At 46.5% G+C, this 21,842-nt stretch overlaps 1 protein-coding gene across 4 annotated transcripts in view; it reads left to right on the top strand.

The window, feature by feature from the left end:
* The window catches only part of PTPN1 (protein tyrosine phosphatase non-receptor type 1), a 75,526-nt gene extending 53,878 nt beyond the window's left edge, over nt 1-21,648 (top strand). Inside the window, exons 4-10 of one of the 4 annotated variants that reach the window (XR_008557576.1) lie at nt 1,560-1,658; nt 9,869-10,006; nt 13,808-14,017; nt 14,379-14,540; nt 14,758-14,981; nt 17,777-18,193; nt 19,205-21,648. Coding sequence is in view for 2 of the 4 variants with exons in the window: in XM_054723596.1 (XP_054579571.1) it covers nt 1,560-1,658; nt 9,869-10,006; nt 13,808-14,017; nt 14,379-14,540; nt 14,758-14,981; nt 17,777-17,945; nt 18,445-18,504 (1,062 nt within the window). In the remaining 2 variants the exon portion in view is untranslated. Of the gene's footprint in view, nt 1-1,559; nt 1,659-9,868; nt 10,007-13,807; nt 14,018-14,378; nt 14,541-14,757; nt 14,982-17,776; nt 18,194-18,444 lie in introns of all 4 variants that reach the window. The other 3 variants (XR_008557577.1, XM_054723596.1, XM_008141177.3) reach the window with 3 other exon arrangements.
* The last annotated feature ends 194 nt before the right edge of the window (nt 21,649-21,842 follow it).

Genomic DNA, 21,842 nt, shown 5'->3' with positions numbered 1-21,842 from the left:
ACCTTCACCTCCCCATGAAGTGTTGGCTAAGTTTGGTATGTATCCTTTCAGATCTTCTGGGGTTTTTAATTGATTTTAGAGAGGAAGGGAGAGGGGGAGAGAGAGAGAGAAATATTTCTATTTCTCAATGATGACAATCATCAATCAGTTGCCTCATGCAGGCCCCCTATTGTGGATCGAACCCACAATCTAGGCATGTGCCCTGACCAGGAATTGAGCCATGACTTTCTCGTTCATGGGTTGATACTCAACCACTGAGCAACACCAGCCAAGCTCCTTTCAGATCCTATGTGATATTTAATCCCTCAAACCCATTCGAAGCTGGAGTGATGTTGGAGGGTAGGGAAGGCAACAACTGGTAACCAGAGTGAGCCAGAGGGCTGCATCTGTGGAAGGCCCAGTGAGGGATCCTCATGCTCAGGTCAGAGATTGAAAGGCCTGGGTGGCCAGCCAGGAGGCCATGTGATTCCAGGAGCCACTTTTCTGTTAGTTGGGGGAAAGGGTTACACATGTAATCCCCGTTTTCTGAGCCCTACGGCATGTACATGGAGTGCAGACTTTTGGGTCAGACAGCAAGTCTGAGATGAGTTCAGAAAAGAAAAGGAGAGCACTAACGGTTTGCCTGGGAAAAGAAAGTGTGGTGAGACTCCAAGGAAAACACGTAAAGAATAAGGAGAAATTGGATGAAAATGGGTAAGAATGGAAACCATTCCAGTGCTGGAGGAGATGACTTATTCTGACATGGATGTCATAGGTGATGTCCCTTCCAGGTCTTACTGAAAACAGACAAACTTGCAGCACTTGTACCCTTGTACTCACTAAACATCTATGCCCTTTGTAGGTGGGCTAGAGTGAGACAGGCCAGCTGCTTGGCAGTCACTCCATCATGACCCTTAGGCCGCCTGACTGACCATTTGTGTTGTCCACATCTCTTATGTTCCATGGTCCAAGGATGAAGGCTGTCTTTGATTAGGTTTACCATTATTAACAGTAATAATAATAGCTAACATCTCATTGGTTATTTACTATGTATGTTCTAGGTACTGTGGGAAGGCATTGATATATGTGAACATAGTTAATTTTCAAACCCCTATGAGTAGATGCTGTGGTTAGTCAACTGAGATAAGTAGAGAGAGTGAGACTTGAGAAGTGAAGTGACTTGTCTAAGGTCACACAGATAAGTGATTGGAACTGGAACCAATTGCCGTTGATCACTTCCCCATACCCACTAGTTTTGCTTAATATTCTTCTGCACCTGGTAGTTTTGCCTAATAGGTGGATCTTAGTGGAGCCCCTTGACTGACCAGCCTAAACCAGAAAGCAGAATCAGTGTTTTTTCTCCCCTGTTGATCAACCCCAAGATGTGGAAATGACCTTTCACCATGTGTTAGAAAATAGAATGGTGGTTACTGACCACTAGGCAGGGAGAGTTGGGTCTCTGTCCCAGCCTCTGCCACGACTCTGCCTCAGGGCACTGTTATCTGCTAGTTGCCAATGAGCTTGCACTGGAGTATGTTTCTGTGTAAATGCCATGCACTTTGTGGGTTGTGTTTTTGCAGGGCCCTTTGCCTAATACATGTGGTCACTTTTGGGAGATGGTGTGGGAGCAGAAAAGCAGGGGCGTGGTCATGCTCAACAGAGTGATGGAGAAGGGATCGGTAAGTGTGCATTTACCTATTCTTATATCACTGTCTGCCTGTGTCAGTCCACAATGTTAACAGTTTCTCTACGTTTGCTTCTTTGAATTGCTTTTAGATTTCTTTTACATAGTGTCTTTTATTTTAAAAAATTAAAGAGGCACTATGTAAATACATGTTTATTATAAACAAGTCAGATAAATAAGTGAATTAAAAAGAGAGACAAAGGTAAAATGCCCTGTCCCCTTCCCACCCGCCATCAGTGAGCTTCTCTCTAGAGTTGTTTTGTTTTGTTTTTGTTGTTGTTAATTCTCACCTGAGGATATTTTTCCATTGATTTTTAGACAGAGTGGAAGGGAGGAGGAGAGATGGAGAGAGAAACATCGATGTGAGAGAGACACATCAATTGCTTGCCTCCCACACCATCCCTGACCAGAGCTGGGGATCAACCCTGCAACCAAGATAAGTGCCCTTGACCAGACTGGAACCTGGGACTCTTCATTCCGAGGGCTGACACTCTTATCTACTGAGCCACACCAGTTAGGGCTCTCTCTCCAGAGTCTGATGTGTGTGCTCTGCTTCACCCTCACCTGGGCTTCCTGAGCTGCTGCTGTTCATTATGGAGCTGTGGAAGTATAGTTTTGTTTTGAAAGGCCAGTGTCTACTGTGTCTTCACATTAGCTTTTCTGGCTGTGGGAACGGCTGGACTCTATTTGCCTTTGTAAAATCCCAGCCGCTTGGCTCCTGGCCACACTTTCATTGTGGACACTATCAGCTTATGCATTTACTTCAGGATTTGTGTTACCCTTTCTTCCAAGTTCTTTGCACTTCTCAAAACATTCCTCAGTCTAGTATTTGGACTAAAGGTGTGTGTTTGTTCAGGCCCTCGCCCCCTCCCTCCCCCCCCCCGTGCACCTTTCCCTTTAGCCATCCCCACCGCCCTGCTTTCTAACCTCTCCCCTGTCTGTTCTGACCCTGCATCCACAATGGCCTTTCTAAACCCATTCTCACCACACTTCTTCCCTCTGAAAACCCTTCTGGGGCTCCTCCTGCCTCCCAGTAATATGGAAGGTGGCTGCAGGGTCTAGCGTGGTATTGAGTGTGGTTGGGCCCCACTTAACTTGGACCCCACTCTCCCACCTCCAACTCCAGCCAGAACAAACCTTTTTTTTTTCTTGTTAAGTTTCTTGCCAGCTTATCATGTTCTCTAGGCTAAGGATCTGAATCACAGTGCCCACCCTCACCCCACTCCCAGGCGTCCTCAGATTGCTTCCCCTCTGGTCAGCCGTGGCTTGTGATGCCTTCCCTTCCTACACAGCTTATTCTGCAGGATTGCCTGTTAAAGCCTGTCTCCATGTAAGACTCCATGCATGCCCAGCATAAGTGTGGTATTCAACATAGCAAACAGGCGCCACCTCCCCTCTACCCAGGTCCTTCCCTTCTCCCCTGCCACCCGGCTCAGCTGGGGCTCTCCAGCCTCAGAGGTGAGGCCCCAGGAAAAGGTGAGCTGAGGATTCTTCTATGAACCGGTGCTCAGGAGCAGAGAACTGGGTGTGCTGGGCCTGCCAGGTGCCAGTACTGTGCTCTCCCGGGCTTGGCTGGGCACAGCTCTCCCAGCTGTCCCAACCACCTTGGGACATAGTTGTGGCTTGCCAGAAGAACATGAAGGCTCCATAGAAGCCACTTCTCTAAAGAAAGCACAGTCATGGCCCTAGAGAGTAAAAAGAAGTAACACATCAAAGGAAACTTCAGCAATGAAAAGGGGAGGCATTCACCACAAAGCCTCTCTGCTCCTCTCTCAGGAGAAATGGTCTCAGTTACAGCAGATAATCCTCTTACTACAGCACGTGTTTAAAATCATGTATTTTACTTCTGTCCCCTATTCTGAAAGGAAGCTATTTATTTGCTCAATAATAATGAAGTGCTTACCTTTGTGTTGACGTTGATGAAATAATGCTTTTGTCATTTTTTCAGTGAAAGTGGTTTTTAATTTTTCCTGCTTCATTGGCATGATTAGTAAAAATTTGAAGTTGCAAATGTGAAGGAAGCTCCTACCTGTCACCACTCGTGTCAGCAATTTTGAATAAAGAAACAAAACATTAGGTTCCCACAGCATACACTCTCCCCAAGGGAAAGTGAAACATGGCGGCCTTTGCAGGTGTTCAACACAGATCACCATTCGGGGATTTTCAGGCTGGGCACTGCTTGCATAGGGCTGCGGCTTCCCTGTTCTCCACCCTCGTGGCGCCAGCAGCAACCCCGCCCCCAGTTGTGGCAACCAAAAATGTCTCCTGACATTGTTCGTTATCCCTTGGGAGGCAGACTTGTCCCTGGTTGACTGTTCTAGATGATGTGAAGGGTGAGAGTTTTTTGTTTTGTTTTGTTTTTAATGAATCTTTATTGTTCAGATTATTACAATTTTTCCTCTTTTTTTCCCCCCTTAGCTCCCCTCCACCCAGTTCCCACCTCACCCTCCGCCCTTACTGCCCCCACCACTGCCCCCACACTGTTCTCATCCATAGGTGTACGATTTTTGTCCAGTCTCTTCCCACTCCCCTTTTCCCCCGAGAATTGTCAGTCCACTCCCTTTCTATGCCCCTGATTCTATTATATTCACCAGTTAATACTGTTCATCAGATTTTTTATTCCCTTTGTTTTTAGATTCATTTGTTGATAGATACGTATTTGTTGTTCATAATTTTTATCTTTATCTTTTTTTTCTTCTTCCTCTTCTTAAAGAATACCTTTCAGCATTTCATATAATTCTGGTTTGGTGTTGATGAACTCCTTTAACTTTTTCTTATCTGTGAAGCTCTTTATCTGCCCTTCAATTCTGAATGATAGCTTTGCTGGGTAGAGTAATCTTGGTTGTAGTTTCTTGCTATTCATCACTTTGAATATTTCTTGCCATTCCCATCTGGCCTGCATAGTTTCTGTTGAGAAATCAGCTGACAATCGTATGGGTGCTCCCTTGTAGGTAACTAACTGTTTTTCTCTTGCTGCTTTTAATATTCTCTCTTTGTCTTTTGCCCTTGGCATTTTAATTATGATGTGCCTTGGTGTGGTCCTCTTTGGATTCCTTTTGTTTGGGGTTCTGTGCACTTCCTGGACTTGTAAGTCTATTTCTTTCACCAGGTGGGGGAAGTTTTCGGTCACTATTTCTTCAAATAGGTTTTCAGTATCTTGCTCTCTCTCTTCTCTGGGACCCCCATAATTCTGATGTTGGTACGGTTGAAGTTGTCTTCAACTTTTTGGATTCTTTTTGCTTTTTGCTTTTCCAGAGGAGTGTTTTTTGCTTCTTTGTATTGCAAATCTTTGACTTGATTCTTGTGATCCTCTAGTCTGCTGTTGGATCTCTGTATAATATTTTTTATTTCAGTCAGTGTATGCTTAATTTCTAGTTGATCCTTTTTCATATCCTCAAGGGTCTCGTTAAATTTATCGGCCTTTTCTAGGAGATTCTTGAAAAACCTTATAACCGTGGTTTTGAACTCTATATCCAGTCGTTTGCTTTCCTCCATTTCCTTCATTTGTGACCTGCCTCTTTGTCTCTGCATTTTAGCTGCTTCCCTGAGTTGATAGAGTGGCTTTGTGTGCTAGGTTTCCTATAGGGCCCAGTGGCTCAGCCTCCCCAGTTACCTGAGGTGGACACTCTTGGTGTGCCCCTTTATGGGCTGTGTGTGTAGTCTTGTTGTAGTTAAGCCTAGATTGTTGTTAGTATCACTGGGGGGAGTTGATCTTCAGGCCAATTGGCTGTGAGGATCAGCTGTGTCTGCTGGGAGAGCTTCTGTGCTCAGCTTGGATGGGACGGAGTCTCAGGGTGGAGCACACAGCCTTGGTTTCCCGTCAGCCCGCCCTAAGAGGCCTCTGTCTCAGTGTCCCGCGGCAATGGCTGCACGCACCTCTGAGAGAAGGCTGCCCTTGAGTTTCGTCTGCTGCTAGACTGTCCAGTTTCTCCCTGAATGAGTCTGGGTCCCCAGAGTCTCACCCGGAACTGGATTTCAGTGCAGTTGGGAGGTTTTGTTTCCCTCCCAAACGAGAAAGCCAGCTGCATGCTTGCTGCCCGCTCTCTCCGTGCACCGCGCCTCTGCATCTCTGCCTTCTGGAGCTCCCCTGAGTCTCAGTGTGCTTTTTCCTGACAGTCCAGTTTCACCCTGTATGAGTCTGGGTTCCCCGAATCTCGCCTGGAACTGGAGTTCAGCGCAGAGGGGAGCCTTTGTCTCCCTCCTGTTTGAGTAAGCTAGCCGCGTATTCAGCCGCCCGCCCTTTCCGCGCGCGCGGGTCTCCACACCTCTGTCCTCCACAGCTCCTCTGAGTTTCAGTGTCCTTTTCTCTTTCCTTCTAGTTGTAGAATTTCCACTCAGCCAGCTTTCCGGTGGTTCTGGACGATGTCTGCCCTGTCTTCCAGTTGCAGTTTTGAAATTGTTGTGTGAGGCAGCAGTATAGGTGTTTACCTATGCCGCCATCTTGGTTTTTCCCTCAAGGGTGGGAGTTTTAAATCAAGACTTATTTATTTAAAAATCACCAAATATGATAGCATTTACTTTAATTTATTTGTTGTTAAAAGTTCGGTAAAACCTCTTTGTTGTTTGCACAAGATTTGCTTTAACTAACATTGTCACAGTACAACAAGGAGCAGTGTCCCAGCACTGTAGTTACATGTTCGTCACCAGGCCTTGCTCCTGATTGTCTCCCGCCCATGGCTGACCATAAATGAACCATAGATCCACTGTAACAACCTTACCCTTAGATTGCTATGTTGGCCATTACGACAACATGGCTGGTTGGTTTTGTTATAGTTTATTGTGATAACATGACAGTAATCCCTACTTTCCTTTATGCTAACTGTTTTCACTCAGGGTTATTTGGGTATGAAAAGCAGCATATGATTTGACATTTTCATTTGGCATCATCAGTATCATCCCATAAGGACTGACTGGCAAAAAGTATAAGAAGATGCAACGTCTTATTTGCTCAGCTAATCTAATTATAAACTATCCTCACAGCCGTGGTAAAGGCCAGTTTGCAGAGCGTTTCCATTTTATGTATGTTTGTTTTCTGGTTTCCTTCCTTCACCAAATAGTGTAGGATTTTCTCTTCTTATTTTTGGCAAGCCTGCCTGTTACCCTTTTGGGACCCTGTGCTTCCTGGAAAACAGTGTGCTGAAAATGATTGTGTGTGTTAGACTGTGGTCATGCAAATGGCCACATTGATTTGACTTCAGTATTAACTGTAGGGATGTCAATGTAGAATGTGATATGTATGTAGGATTGGGATTGTTGTTTAGGCAGGGGAAATAAACAAGGTGAGTTTAACTTGTTATTCCAGAAGTATGGCTTATGTCTCTCCTGAAATCTCTACTAAAGATGCTGTTTGATTTCAGGTGCTTTTGGGGCTCATCCATCTCTCTCATGCTCTGCTTAGTTCTCTGTGTTCATCATTCTTTGGAAAAGCCAAATGCACTGTCACAGGGTCACCCAGATGACTTTCATAGATTTTTCTTCAGGTTGCCTAGCTGTTTGTTTTAGGAGGTCCCAAGGGCACTCTCTCTCTTTTTCTCTCTTTCACACATACACACACTCACTCACATCTGCCTTCATGGAGTAACAGCAACTAGGACAATACTGCCACATTACTGTTTGTTGCCGATCCAAGGGATACCTCAGTTGGAATCCTGGTGAAGACTGCTTTCTAATTAAATCTTCTTTTCAGGTCATATATTTCTGTTCAATAGGATAACATGAAGTAGTGAGCTCGTGCTTATTTTTTGTTTTATTTTGTGTATCTAAAACAAAATTTATACAGGAAATGACAGAGCAGAGTGCGGCATGTTACTGTAGATGCCTTAGAGTTCTCAAAAGTAAACATCAGTTGATTGACACAGGATTGCCAGAATTCCTCAGTTGTAGAGTTCCAGAGCCTTCTTTACCCAGATTACAGAGATTTATTAGGCTTTAGTGGGTGCTTGCTGTTTGGAGGAGGGATTTAAAAACTCATCTTCCCTGCCCATGAGACATGAAAACATTGGCCTCTTGGTGACTGGCCATTCTGTGTCTCTGCTCCTTTATCCCATTCTCTCTGCACTTGCCGTGTTGGGTGCTCATGCCAGCAAACATGGTTTTGAACTTGCCTAGACAATCACTTTGTTTCTGGGGTCTTAAGGAATTACATAGGTCTAATTATTTGACATGTGGGAATAAATGCATCCTTTAAAGGTCTTCTAAAGTCTTGCTTTCAGCTGCCCCACCTACTTTGGCCAAGCATGGGTCTTGCCATTTGTTAATGTTTCTGTGTCCTGAGGCAGAATTGCCTCGATGCTGACAGATTGGCCCCATTCCAGAGGTTAGTTTATCTTTGGCAGCTCATCATCAATGTGGGGGGGAGGGTGACAGGGGTGAAGCTGGCCAAGAATTTCAAACAGGCCTGTGTCCAGGCTCTTAGAAAGCCCTATTAGCCTCCTGTTTGGGGACCGTGGAGTTAGATGTTGTGTTGGCATCACATGCTGGTTTTCTTGATTTGTTTCTGTCTTTACTTTGTTTTTGGGTAGTGTGCAGATTTAGCAGAGCAGGATCGATGGGCGTTTGTGGTTCTGTGTTCATCATCCTCAAGAGCCTCCTGGCTCCTCATTGCCAAGGTGATACCACAGGTTCCCAGGCCTGCTGCCAGAGTCACTGTGGTCTGGGGCCTCCTTTGGCCCCGTCTTCCGCTGCTCCTCTGAGATGGGCTTCTTTGTAGTCTGTGCCTAGGAAATCCTAGACATCCTTCCAAAATACCTGTCAGAGCCTGCTTCTTCCACTGAGCCTTCTCTGATCTCTTTCCCATAACTTCAGCCAGCCTGAAACATTTACCTCTTCTGAATTCCCGGGGCACATCCATAGCGTTCTCTCCTCAGCACTTCCCTCTGGCCATCTTGTCACTGCTGGGCATGAACAGTGTGTCCTTATAGACAGTTGGCCCTGGAGGGACTCCCTCCACTTACTGTGGCATTTCAGACACAGCCATCCTTTGCCTTGGAGGAGGTGTTGAGTGGGTGACTGCATGTTGAATTACAAGTGTCTTGAATTTGTACCATTTCCCAAAGAGCTATTTGCACACAATGATACTTTAGTCCAATGATGGGCAACCTTTTGAGCTTGGTGTGTCAAACTTCGCCAAAAAACTGAGCATAACTCGGGTAGTGTGTCACTTTGAGGAAAAAAACATTATTTCGCAAATGTTTCATTCTCAGGAGCAGCAAATGTTTCATCCTCGGCATGCGGCCACCTTAATGGCCACGTGTCATCAGAAATGGCTACGCGTGTCAGTGCTGACACGCGTGTCATAGGCTCGCCATCACTGCTTTAGTCTATGGAAACCATAACGTCTTTGAGGTTCCATCTGTCTAGATGCATTATCAGTCCTGGCTCATAGACAGCTGAGCCCTCATCCACCAGCTGTTTTTGACCAGAACAGTCATCAGCAAGCAGAAATGATAGGCACTGGCACAGAAATTTAGCCCAAGCAAAATATGCCATAAAATTTGAGTCAAATTCTTAAACTCTAAATGAAACCAAGTCTTTGGAATTTTACTTGCTTTAAAGAAAAGGTTATTCAAGACCATCAAGTAGTTTCTGAAATTATTAAGCTAGAACATCAATAATGTTTTTCTGAACTGAAGCAAAGCAGAATGAAAGTGCAGGATGAGGTAGTGGGTGATCCCATGCCTTGGAGGAGCCCCTCTCCAAGCCTTTGCTAAATAGTTTTCACGTAATAACAGCCTTCAACCTTTCAAAGTGTTTCACATGGTCTCTTCTAGCCATGTTTTCAATTAGCCTGTTATTTTCCCCAGGGTAAGGTGTCTACACTATGCCAGCAGCACTGATCAGATTCCTGGCAATCTTTGAAATGGTTACATAAAGTACTTTGTGAGAGACTGGACGTTTTGTGTAATATGGCTTCCCCTCGCAGGTGATAGGAAAAGGATCTGATCCATGAAACACCTCACTGTCTGATTACCAGGGAGCCGCTGGCTTTGGAAGTCTACCCTGCCTGCACAACTAGCCCTGGCTCGATCTTTACAAGCCCCTCCCCATCTCCCCTAAGGGAAGGCAGGTTATGCTGATGGTGACTTCCAAGGTCAGAAAGCTTCAGGCCTTTGGGATTTCTTCAAGTTCATGGAAGGTACTTTGAACCTTCTGTCATAGGAAAACAGTCATTTGCTCACAGTAATTCATTGTTATTTTCTCCCCTAGTTAAAATGTGCACAGTACTGGCCACAAAAAGAAGAAAAAGAAATGATCTTTGAAGACACAAATTTGAAATTAACATTGATCTCTGAAGATATTAAGTCATATTACACAGTACGACAACTAGAATTGGAAAACCTGACAGTAAGTATGGCATGTTCTTAGGTACCGTATTTTCCAGCGTATAAGATGACTGGGCGGATAAGACGACCCCCAACTTTTCCAGTTAAAATATAGAGTTTGGGATATACCCTCCCTATAAGATGACACCCGGCGTATAAGATGACCCCCGACTTTTGAGAAGATTTTCCTGGGTTAAAAAGTCGTCTTATACGCCGGAAAATACGGTATTTCACACAGTTACTGGTTGAGATTTTTCTTTGGGTGATAATTACCCAATTCCAGTTTTCCTGGTTTTGTAAACCCTGAGCAAGATGTGGTTTTGGCACTATGGTGAGCAGACCTTCCCTGCTTATTTATCAGATCATCAGAGATGTCTTGAGTGGCAAGGGAGGGGTCTTATATACCTCTTTTCCCATGGAGCTCACTCTCTCTCTAAACTTGAACATTAGGTAACACCAATTCTTAGGAGAGGGGAGTTTCTTATCTAAAACTTATCTGTTCCTGCCTTTGCAGAGGATTGAAAGGGAAGCCTGCAGGTTAAATACCAGCAGAGTATGCTGCCTTCTTTCATTGTCTGCGGCCTTTCTTCTGAAGAGAGGGGAAAGGGTCCTTCTAGGGCTCAGCCAGGTTTCATAAGTTTCATAGCCAGTGTAAGTTTTCTAGGTAAGGTCTTAGGTTTATTTGTTATGGGAAGAATTGATAATACCAAAGGCTGGCTATTAGTAAAAGGTGGTACTGGAACATGGCAAGACACTGTGCTAAGAAACAGCACCACAAAAGGCCCTGCCCCTGAGGATTCTGAATCGCTCACCTGGAGCCATCTCTCTGAGGAGCCCATAGCTCAAGGCAGTTCCTGGGGACATGCCCAATCGAGGTGGTCAGCCACTACCTTCTGGAACTAGAATGCCTGGGATTGATCCTGGCCCACCATATCAAACTGGCAGTCTCTGGGCAAGGGGCATATGGCTCACCGTGTCTCAGTTTTCTGACGGTTGGAGGAGGTAATATATGTGAAGTGTTAGAGCAGCACCAGGCCTAGAGCATGTGCTCAGGAAGGGTTAGCAGTGCTGTGGGGTTGAAGTCACATGGGATCATTCTAGGAGCAGCACAGATGACCAGTTAAAGACAAAGTCAGGGGTGGGAATCATATGGATTGGGGCTTTCGGGCGGTGTTAAAGAGTAAGGAGCTGCGTCTGAGTTACATTTGCTGCTTAGGTGCTCTCCAGTCATCATGACTCCAGCTGCTGAATTTAGTAGTTGAAATAAGGTGGAGAACATAGCGCAGGTCACTGTGAAGTAGAGAACAGGTTAAAATCGCATGGCTTTTGAGGAATGCAGCAGTGTGGTTTATCTGAGTGCTCTCTCTCTTCTCCCTCTGTGATAGCTCAAGCTGTGAGCCCTGCCCTAGCCATGCACGGAGGCTCAAGGGAGTGATTTATGGAGGGGTTTGATGGAGGATTTTCAGGAGTAATGTTGGCAGCAGGCTGGAATGTGCCTGAAGGATTATGTAGTAGACTTTTTAAAATGCTTTTGAGCATTTGCAAGCCCGATATATTAAGAGTGACTTCTGGTAAACTCTTGAGAATATTTCTCCTGCTTGTTGAGGGAAACGGAATTTGGACGGAGCAGAAGAGGTTTGTGCTATGTTGGTGGTGGAGCAGATACAGTCGCTCAGAGGCTTCAGTGTTAGTTAGGAGGATCTCTTTGCTCTAACAGGCTTTGTTTTTAAAAACTCTCTTCTCAGACATGTGTATCTGTTCAAGCACAGCTCTAGGATGAATTCCTTGAGAACAAGCTGGGCAGGTGTGAGGGAGGGTATAAACAAGAAATAACCCACATCATCTTTAGGATTAAAAGAGATAACTCACTTTTAGCATACTTTTAAATATATATTAAGTGCTTTTCTTTCCCTAAAAAATAGAAGAGGCATTTCTTTTTTAAGCCAGTAAAATATTAGGAGATCATTTGCTAGGGAGGAAAGAATGGAATTGCTTAGTATCCTATATAATAAAGAGCTAATATGGTAAGTAGACCAGACGGTGGAACATTCTGAACGACATTCCGGAATGACCAGTGCGCGGGGCCACGAGGGCCAAACCCCTTGCACAAATTTCGTGCACCAGGCCTCTAGTGATTCTATAAATTACCCTAATGTCATAGGTAGATTTCTCCCTGTTCTATAGAAAGATAGCAATAGCTGGTGCAGGGTTGAATGTGGGTAGTCTTTTCTGATTTTAGGTCATTGGTGTTTATTATAGGTCCTTTCATTCGTTTTCATCACACTAGAGACAGGGAAAGTTGTTATAACTAAGTTGTAAGCTCTGGAAGGGCAAGGGTTGTATCTTTACCTCATGGTGGCTGGCACATGATAGGCATGTTGTGAACATTTGCCAAATGAAGGAAGACAGTGTTAGTAAATGGGTCTCTGGCCTGAGCCTTTCTCCATCAGCTGCTGTCCAGGTGACCTAGGCACTCCCATGGTTCTTGGCACTGCTTTGTAGGAGACCCTTAAGGCTGGCATGGTTCCTTCAAACCTTCCTATGCCCACTTTTGCAAGGATTAAAGGCCTTACTTACCCAGTGCCTGGTTCCCATTTACTGTGTGCCTTTAGCTTAGAAAGCTCTTGAGTGCTCTCTTCCCAATGAGAACTGCATTTTGATCATTGCTACTGGAGACCAGGTGTCCATTCTGGGTCTGGACTCTCTGAGGCTCAGAGGAAGGAGCAGAGCTAGAAGCAACACCAGAAGTCATTCTTCTTTCTGCTCCAAGAGGAGCAGACTGGGCCAGGGGAGAAACACTTGGGGACACGGGCCAGGGTCCTTTCAAACCTGCCCTAGCTGGTTTGGCTCAGTGGATGGAGCATCGGCCTGCGGACTAAAGGGTCTCTCCCAGGTTGGATTCCGGTCAAGGGCACATGCCTGGGTTGCAGGCTCAACGCCCAATAGGGGGCTTGCAGGAGGCAGCCAATAAATGATTGTCTCTCGTCATTGATGTTTCTGTCTCTCTATTCCTTTCCCTTCCTTTCTGAAATCAATAATATATATATATATGTTTATTTTTTTTTTAAGTTAGTGAAACTGTCTCTGAACATGGGCTTGAGTCAAGCAAACTTAGATTGAAACTCCTGTTCCTCCACTTAATGGAGGGTTGGCCTCTTAGCCTCAGTCTCCTAATCTGGAAAATGGGAATAATGGGAATACATGCCTTGAAGGGCTAGTGTGAGCACTCAGTGAACCACTGTGCTCAGCACTAAAATTAAGTAAATGCTCAGGATCATCTCTTCAGCTGGGTATTGAGCCATATGTGGCAACCTCCAGTCTTTGGAGGTGAAGTTGGTTGCCTTTTTTTTTTTTCTGAAATGACGATCCTCTGAGATGTCCAGATAGTCTGATAAAGTTACCCAGAGCTGATGCCACATACACGCAGTTTATGTTTTCACTCTTTCATGTGAAACCTTGTGCTGCTTTATGGCATGGTTATCGTGGGTGGCAGTGCAGCATCACTGTGGGGCAGAGAGAAATCAGTTGTAATCATGAAGGCAGCAGAGGTGAGAGGGATAGTGGAGAAAAGAGCTGGGCGAGGCTGCTCCATCGTAAAGGAAGTGAAGTCAGAGCAGGGGCGGCCTGTGGTCTAGTGACAAGCCCAGGGCCCGGCACCTCGGTGCTTGGTATGTGTGATCTGGGAGGCTCATTGTCCCTGGGAGAAGATCTGGGAATTAAAGCTGTTCTTGGAGTGAATGGAGGCACTTCGTGCTTACTTGGAACCTGCGATTTCTGTACAGATAATTCTCTTAGAATCTGCATGAGTATTTTTCTCTTTCAGTCTAAAGAAACTCGAGAGATCCTACATTTCCACTATACCACGTGGCCTGACTTCGGAGTCCCTGAATCGCCAGCCTCATTCCTGAACTTTCTTTTCAAAGTCCGAGAGTCGGGGTCACTCAGCCGTGAGCACGGCCCAGTCGTGGTGCACTGCAGTGCCGGCATCGGCAGGTCGGGGACCTTCTGTCTTGCTGACACCTGTCTCTTGCTGGTAAGGAGGCCCTTGAAGAATCCGGGAAAAGAAGGGGCCATTTGTAAACCTCTCCTCTGGCCTGGCCACAGCTTCTCTGCAGTAAACAATCCCTTTGATCTTCCCTTTGTAACAACTTCCCTTCTGTAAAAATAGCTTTACCCTAAATAGCTTTGTTCAGAGGGATAGTCTTAATTTTACAGTGAAATCCAGGAAGATCCAAAGAATCCCGTCTCTCATTCTTTCCCACCTGCTTACATGGTCCCAGTTTTGCTGCACTGGCTCATATTTTCTAGAATCCTGCCTTCCCTGCTGTGATTTTTTTCTGAGTGGGCACTGGAGAGTTGGGCTGGCTGAGTTGTGTCTCCTATCTGGCTTTTAGATGGATAAAAGGAAAGACCCTTCTTCTGTTGATATCAAGAAAGTTCTGTTAGAAATGAGGAAGTTTCGGATGGGGCTGATCCAGACAGCAGACCAGCTCCGTTTCTCCTACCTAGCTGTGATCGAAGGTGCCAAATTCATCATGGGAGACTCTTCAGTGCAGGTCAGCATTGCTTTTGCTTTCATTGATTTTCAGTTTTTGTCTCTGAAGAAGGGAGCTGTCCGTTGTAAAAATTCAAACACTGTCATCTTCAAGTGTATGTCTAGAGACCCGATAGCCTCTCACCAAGCCATCACCTCTGCCCACTGAAAGGGACAGATTTCCGGACAGAGCGGGCAGGCACAGACACTGATGGGGCTCCATTTGCTGCTTTTTCCAGGAGCAATGGAAGGAGCTCTCCCACGAGGACCTGGAGCCCCCACCTGAGCATGTCCCACCCCCTCCCCGACCACCCAAACGAATCCTGGAGCCACACAATGGGAAATGCAAGGAGTTCTTCCCAAACCACCAGTGGGTAAAGGATGAGTCCGAGGAGGATAAAGAAGATGGTCCCATCAAGGAAGAAACCAGAACCCCCTTAAGTGTCCCCTGTAACATAGAAAGGTAATGTGAGATGGTCCTGGCTTATTGGGGGTGAGGAGAAATGACCTTCTGTTCCAAAAACCCTGTGGATGCAGCCTCCTGTTGGCACACAGTGCTTCTATGTCCTTGGGGAATGGAGCCCCTGGACTGTCCTGCTCCTCCCCTGGCTGGAGGAGCCCAGGTACAGAGCCACAGGTTGGCCCTGGGAAGTGACCCACTTCAGTGGGGTTCTAGCACCACCTTGTGGTGCTGGTTGGAATCAGGAGTCCAGCGTGCTGGGCATCCTGTCCAGTGATGAAAGTCCCCTCCCCCCGGCTTCCAGCCAGTCCAGAAATGGGATGTCCACACTTGACCATGTACCTTCAGCCCCCAAAATGGTCTTTTTGGGAACTTAAACTTTTCATGTAGCCCTGACTGGTTTGGCTCAGTGGATAGAGGGTTGGCCTGCGGACTGAAGGGTCTCAGGTTCAATTCCGGTCAAGGGCATGTACCATGGTTGCGGGCACATCCCCAGTAGGGGGTGTGCAGGAGGTAGCTGATTGATGTCTCTCTCATTGATGTTTCTAACTCTATTTCTCTCCCTTCCTCTCTGTAAAAAATCAATAAAATATTAAAAAAAAAAAATCTTGACCCAAGTGGATTGCCATTTTGCTTCCTTATAGTTCTTTATTATTTTCTTAATCCTCACCCATTTATTTTTTTCCATTTATTTTTCTTTTAGAGGGAATGAAAGGTAGGGGGGAGAAAGAGAGAAACATCAATGTGAGAGACACATCAGTTGGTTGATTCCCATTGTCGCCCCAACTGGGGCCAGGGATTGAACCTACAACCATGGTACGTGGCCTTGACTGGGAATTGAACCTGCGACCCTTTGGCCGACATGCTAACTATTGAGCCAAACAGGCCAGGGCTCCTTCCCTTATAGTTGAACAAAGATTATCCAGCCCTATGGATGCATGTGAAATACTGAGATAACTGGAATATAGCTGCTGGTCTATGTTTTAGACCCTGTTGTTGGGAAGGAGACAGTAAATTGTAGTGGGAGCCTGTGGTCAGTGATGTGATGGGGTGCACGCGGAGAAGAGACATGCAGCCTTCCCTGAGTGTCAAGAAGGCTGCCTACCAGAGGTGGCACTGTGGAAACTAAGAAGAATGAGTGGGAGTTAGCTCCACCCTGAAACTAGGGAGGCAGTGTCCTTGGTCCCTGCTGTTTTGGAGGGTAATTTAAGATGAGTGCACATTTTTACCCAGAATTTGTATCTAGAAAATTAGCCTACAGTAGTTCTCAAACAAATGTGCAAAGAGTGTATAGGAAAAGGTGTTTGTTGCGACATCATTTGTAATGGTGAGAAATTAGAGATGAGTCAATTGTATACCCAGGGATTAAGTAAATCCTCTTTCTCCCTTTGTTGGGATGCTCTGCAGCTCATAAAGAATGGAGCTGGCTGTTCTCATGTGGCTGGACATTGGTGTGGCAGTATCCGAGAAAGCGAGTGACCATGTGTACCCCACAGGGTCCTCTGGTTAAATTGATCATCAGTGTCTCACCCAGGCACCAATTCTGACTCATGAACCTGAGTCTGCAGGTCCTTCATGCAACTGGTCCTTATCACAGAAACACCAGACTTGGTTCTGGAGAGAAACTTGTCCAGTGGGCTCCCAGAGCAGGTGCCTTGTGATGTGCAACAGGTCACTGGCTGTCCCTCAGGGACGCTGTGCCCGGTTTCCCAGGCCTCTGTGGACATTCTCAGGGTGGGCCAGGTGCTCCATCTGGGGGCTCACAGAGGGCCAAGGATGAGAGAAACAGGCTGCAAATGACTTACGTCGCATTTGTGTTCTGTTTTCTTTATTTGTGGAGAGAGCAATGCCTTCCACATTCTGTGTATGAAGATGCTGTGTAGGGAAATAGGGGATTTGGGAAGCTAAAAGCCAGAGAGTTCCAGAAAAAAAATGGAGTTGTACCAAGAACCGAAGTGCTGCTGGGTACCTGTGGGAGCCCACATGCCCATAGACCTCAGTGCTGCGCCAGGGCCTCGTAGGGAGGGCGCTGTAACCAGGTGCTCCTGCAGCCTCCTCCTGTCTCCTGGGAAGGTGGTGCCTCAGGCGGTTTGTCAGGCACAAGATGCTGCTGGGGTAGGAAGGCCACGGATGCGTGTGTGAGGCCCAACTTCCTGTGGCCAGGGCCTCCTTGATGGAGGCAAGGGTGGGAAGGAAAAGGCCTGGAGCAGGAGGGGAGTGGAGAAGGGCCTGGCTTCTCATGGGCCCATGAGCCTCTCCTGAGAGCCCTGGAGCAAGAACACTGCATCATGAAGGCAGCTAGATGACTGACTGCACACAGGACGCCTGGGAAAGGGTCCCCCTGGCAGGATTGGATTAGTGCTTGGGATTCGGGCCTGGGAGAGGTGGGCAGAGGGTCAGTGGGAATGTGTGGTGTCTTCATGTCAGCAGCGACAAAGGCCTTGTGGATCAGCATCTATCAGGGTGTCCTGGGAGGGTGTGGAAGCATGTGGAACCATTGCCTTTCCTGATCTGAAGGGGAACATTCTACAGCAGACTCCAGGGCAAAGTTAGCACTTGTCTTTACACCAGTGGCTGTACTTCTCAGACCTTTACCCACCCTCCATCACTAAGGAGTCCACAGGACTCCTGAGCCCTGCCCTGGCTCTGAGGACCACCTGAACCCCTGGGAGGAGGCAGTGACAAGTGGGCCCTAGACCCATGTCAGCACTAGAATTCCCTTCCCCTTCCCCCATAATAGTGTCTTTGCCATTGTTTTCCCGAGCAAATAACCCATCTCTGCCCCTCTCATTCCTCAGCACGAGTCAAGACACTGAAGTCAGAAGGCGGGTCGTGGGGGCAGGTCCTACCCAGGAGCCATCGCCACCCAAGGAGGAGCAGGACCAGGCGCTGACTCACTGGAAGCCCTTTCTGGTCAACATGTGCATGGCCACGGTCCTCACGGCTGGCGCGTACCTCTGCTACAGGGTATGTTTTCACTGACGGACGTGCTGGTGAGACCGTGTGTACAGAAAGCACTGGCCGACAGCCTGGCGTTAGCATTCAGTGCTGTGGAAGGATCTGAGCCAGTCTCAGAAGAAACAGATCAAAGGTTTTAAAGTCTGGAACTGTGAAGGGCTAACGAGAGAATTGAGGATTGATGCACTGGGGTTTTAAGGAGCCCTGTGGTCCCAAGAATACAAGCGTCTAATCTCAGGGCCTTAACCTATTCAGGAGTAAGTAGAGAAAATGCCAAATACATCTCTTTCTCTCTCTCTTTCTCTCTTTTCTTTTCTTTTCTTTTCTTTTTTTTTTTTTTCATTTGTTTTTGGGGAAAAAATAGAATTACAACACATTGTTGTTTTTAACCTTTATAAAGAAGCAGCTTTTTGTTATTTCTGGGGGGGGAAAAGACTAGGCACTTATGAAACTTTCTTATACCCTTAGCTGGTGTAACCTGATACACAATTTCTATTTGATTTCCCAGGGAAAGACTCCCACACTGAGGAATGTTGAGTCCTCTGCAGACGAGGGTTTAAGGGTATAGGACGCTGACTTGCTCAGTCACTTCCTCTGCTGTGCGCACTGAGCTTGGCCAGGTCCTGCCAGCTTTCTCACTTAAGAAGAAAAACAAAAGGCCATCTGTAGGAATTACTAGTAAACCTGGCTCGTGCTTTTGCTCAGGGTGTCCCCACTGGTTTTCCCTCATTCATGTCTCCATTGATCCCTTCTTGTAGCAGCCATCTTGCTCATGTCCTGCCCTCAGCACCCATCCAAAACAGGGTTCCTTGAGGACCCTGCCTCAGGGTCAGAGGTCACCACAGGGTGGGTGGCCACCGGCTTTTTACCCTGCCATTGAGATCCAGAAGGAGCAGTTCCCACTTGATTTGGACTGTAAATGCCTTTTCAGTAGACATCCACACCTGAGAAGTGAGTTGCTGTTAAAGTAAGGGGAAGGGAGGATTAGCTTCAAAACTCTGGTCATGGAAATAACCTCACAAGACTTACATCATTTTAAAATTTTACCTCTTTTCAGGTGACCATCTTTGAGTGCATCAGATGGTTTAGTAACACACAGTTTTTCCTTAGGGGTGATTTTTGGAAGGGGTGGGGGCTATTGTAAAAATAAATAAATAAAAGCCTCTTTTTTTGGAGTGGCCAGGGTTTGGGGGTGGCCAGGTAGTACCAAGTCTGCAGCTCTGCCGGGCGGGTCCGGGCTCAACTGAAAATGTTTGGTTTCATTCCAGTTCCTGTTCAACAACAACACATAATCTGACCCACCTCCACCCCACTGCCCGCTCCACTCACAGAGCCCGCACCTGACTAGCAGGCAACGTGGTAGGTAAGGGCCGACGCACAGCGTGGCCAGTGTGACGCGGCAGATGTTTGTCCTGCGCTGAAATTACCCTCCCCAGCTGTTGGTAGTTTGAAACTACCCCTTTCATTTTACTCCCCCTCCCCCTTCTTTATGTACCAAATCCACAACCTGTCTTTTTGAGGAAAGCAGAAGAGTCCCATGCTGCTGGCACAGAGGAAGGTGGCCTGTGCAGGGCGGCACACGGAATTTCCTGGGAGACTCCGCGGAGAGCCTCTCCACTCCATATTTATTTTTTTATTTTTCCCCCCAGAGGTGTCCATAGTGCACTAGCATTTTCTTAAACCAATAATGTATTAAAATGTTTTGATGTCAGCCTAGCATGAAAGGCTTTCTCAAAAAGTACAATAATAAACCCTCAGGTAGTGCTGGGAACGTATGACTTTGCCATGAGCCCACTGCATCAGACCAGTGCTAGGAAGGAGGACAGCTGTGAGCGGTGGGTATTTCATGACACTGTGGGTAATGTGAGAGGAGGTTTGGCATTTGTTTATAGAGCAGTGGGGTAATATATAACGAACACTTGGATATTTAACATACATGACGGGAGATGACTTTGTCCGGTTATTCCCCTCCCCAGTTTTATCTACTAGAACTTTATTCTCGATCACCACTTTCCCCGTGGGTATTAGAATGCATGTTCAGTCTTCTTGTGTCCTGATCAAATACCACGTGCTTGAAATACTTAGATCTCTGCTTATAAAGTGCCCTCGTGTATAAGTCCAATTTCCCCTTGCATGATCAGACCATTACATGGCTGTGGTTCCTAAGACTGTTGCTGAACTATTCGCTGTTCAGCACTGGAGGGATGTTTCCAGTAACAGATATTGGCCTAATTCCTGGCATGAAACTCTGGTGACTTCCTGGTGAGGTCCGGCTGGGTCCCACTGTAACAAACATTCCAAGGAGATGGGAAGCCATAGTCACACCTCACGCTCTGGACATTTAGGCAAGCAGGGTCCCCTGCACACACACCTTTGGGATCAGCCTCCACTATCCCAAGTACACACTCTTCTTGAGAAGACTGTGATTTGGAACCAAGGCAACTGTTGGAAACCACACTTGAAGCAACCTGGATGATGACGGTCCCTTGGAGTCAGCCGGCTGCTTTCTCAGTCGGAGGGCCTTGCTGAAAGAGGCCTGTCTGCCCCTGCCCTTGAACCCTGGGGACTGATGGTGCTCACGACTCTTCTTGTGAGGGGAGCTTAAGACCTCCACATTAAGTGGCTTTTTTAACAAGAAAAAAAGGCAGCTGTAGTTCATGAGCTGCTCTTTTGCCAGCATTTTCACATTTTGCCTTTCACGTGTTAGAAGCCCGTGCAGAGAAATTCTGTGGTGGGAACATTTGAGGCATCGCCCCGCAGAGCCTTGTGAGGTGTGGATGAGGCTGAGGTGCCAGGCTGCAAGCATTTTGAGTTGGGCTTGTTTGTTTTTGAAGTCCTGTATATGTATGTAGTAGTTTGGGTGTGTATATATAGTAGCATTTCAAAATGGATATACTGGTTTAACCTATCTTTGGAAAACAGGTGGCTCTCCATCTTGTTACACGTATGTTAGAGAAGTAGCGAGCTGCTCTGCTATATGCCTTAAACCAATATTTACTCAGCAGGTCATTATTTTTTACAATGGCCATGGAATACACCATTTTTACAAAAATAAAAACAAACAAAAAAAGCGAGGTGTTTTGGTATAATACCTTTTCAGGTGTGTGTATACGTGGATGCATGACGGGGTGGGGCGGGGGGCGCGTCTCAGGGTCTTCTGTGATTTCACAGAACTGTCAAACTGTACAGTTTTCCAACTTGCCATATAAAAATGATGGGTTTGCATTTTAGTTGCAACAATAAAATTTTTTTTCTAAAGAATATGGATTTGGGGTGCTTCCCATTTCTTTGCTTAACTGGGCCTAAACCAGAATGGACAACCCTACTTTCCACCCCTGCTGATGTGAGGCAGATGTTGTCAAGCGGGGTTACAAGTTTCCACGTGTTAGGAATCACAAGGGCCTCCACAAGATGCACGGGGGCATTCTCCCTGAATGGGAGTCCATTTAACCCATCCTGCCTCAACCTCCTTCCTTCAGCAGAGCCCACCTTTGGCACGTGGGGCCCTTGGACAACTTAACAAACGTGCACAAGTTGTTGGAAAAGCTGTTCAGGCCTCAAGAACATGCCTCTTAGCCAACTGCCTGTGAGACCCAGTGGTTGTTACCGCATCTCAGTACGGTCGTGTTCGATGTAGAATTGACGTGGGAACAGTAAGATGTGCAAAATCATGTAGTCTTCCTTTTTTGTACAAAATAAATGTAAATCTCCCCTAAAATGATTTTTTGGCTTTTTGTTTTGAGATAATTTCAGACTTGCAAAATGTTGCAAAGAGGTACAAAGAATTTTCTTATATCCTTCAAGGCTTTCTGACTGTTTCAAGGCTGGCTGAGTGAACTGTTTATGCTTTGGCCTCCTGGCAGGATCCTGGGAGTGGGAAACAAGCACAGTCATGGTCACGTGACC

Source organism: Eptesicus fuscus, chromosome 12, assembly GCF_027574615.1.
Source record: "Eptesicus fuscus isolate TK198812 chromosome 12, DD_ASM_mEF_20220401, whole genome shotgun sequence".
Lineage (NCBI taxonomy): Eukaryota > Metazoa > Chordata > Mammalia > Chiroptera > Vespertilionidae > Eptesicus > Eptesicus fuscus.
This window is presented reverse-complemented; position numbering and strand designations above follow the sequence as displayed.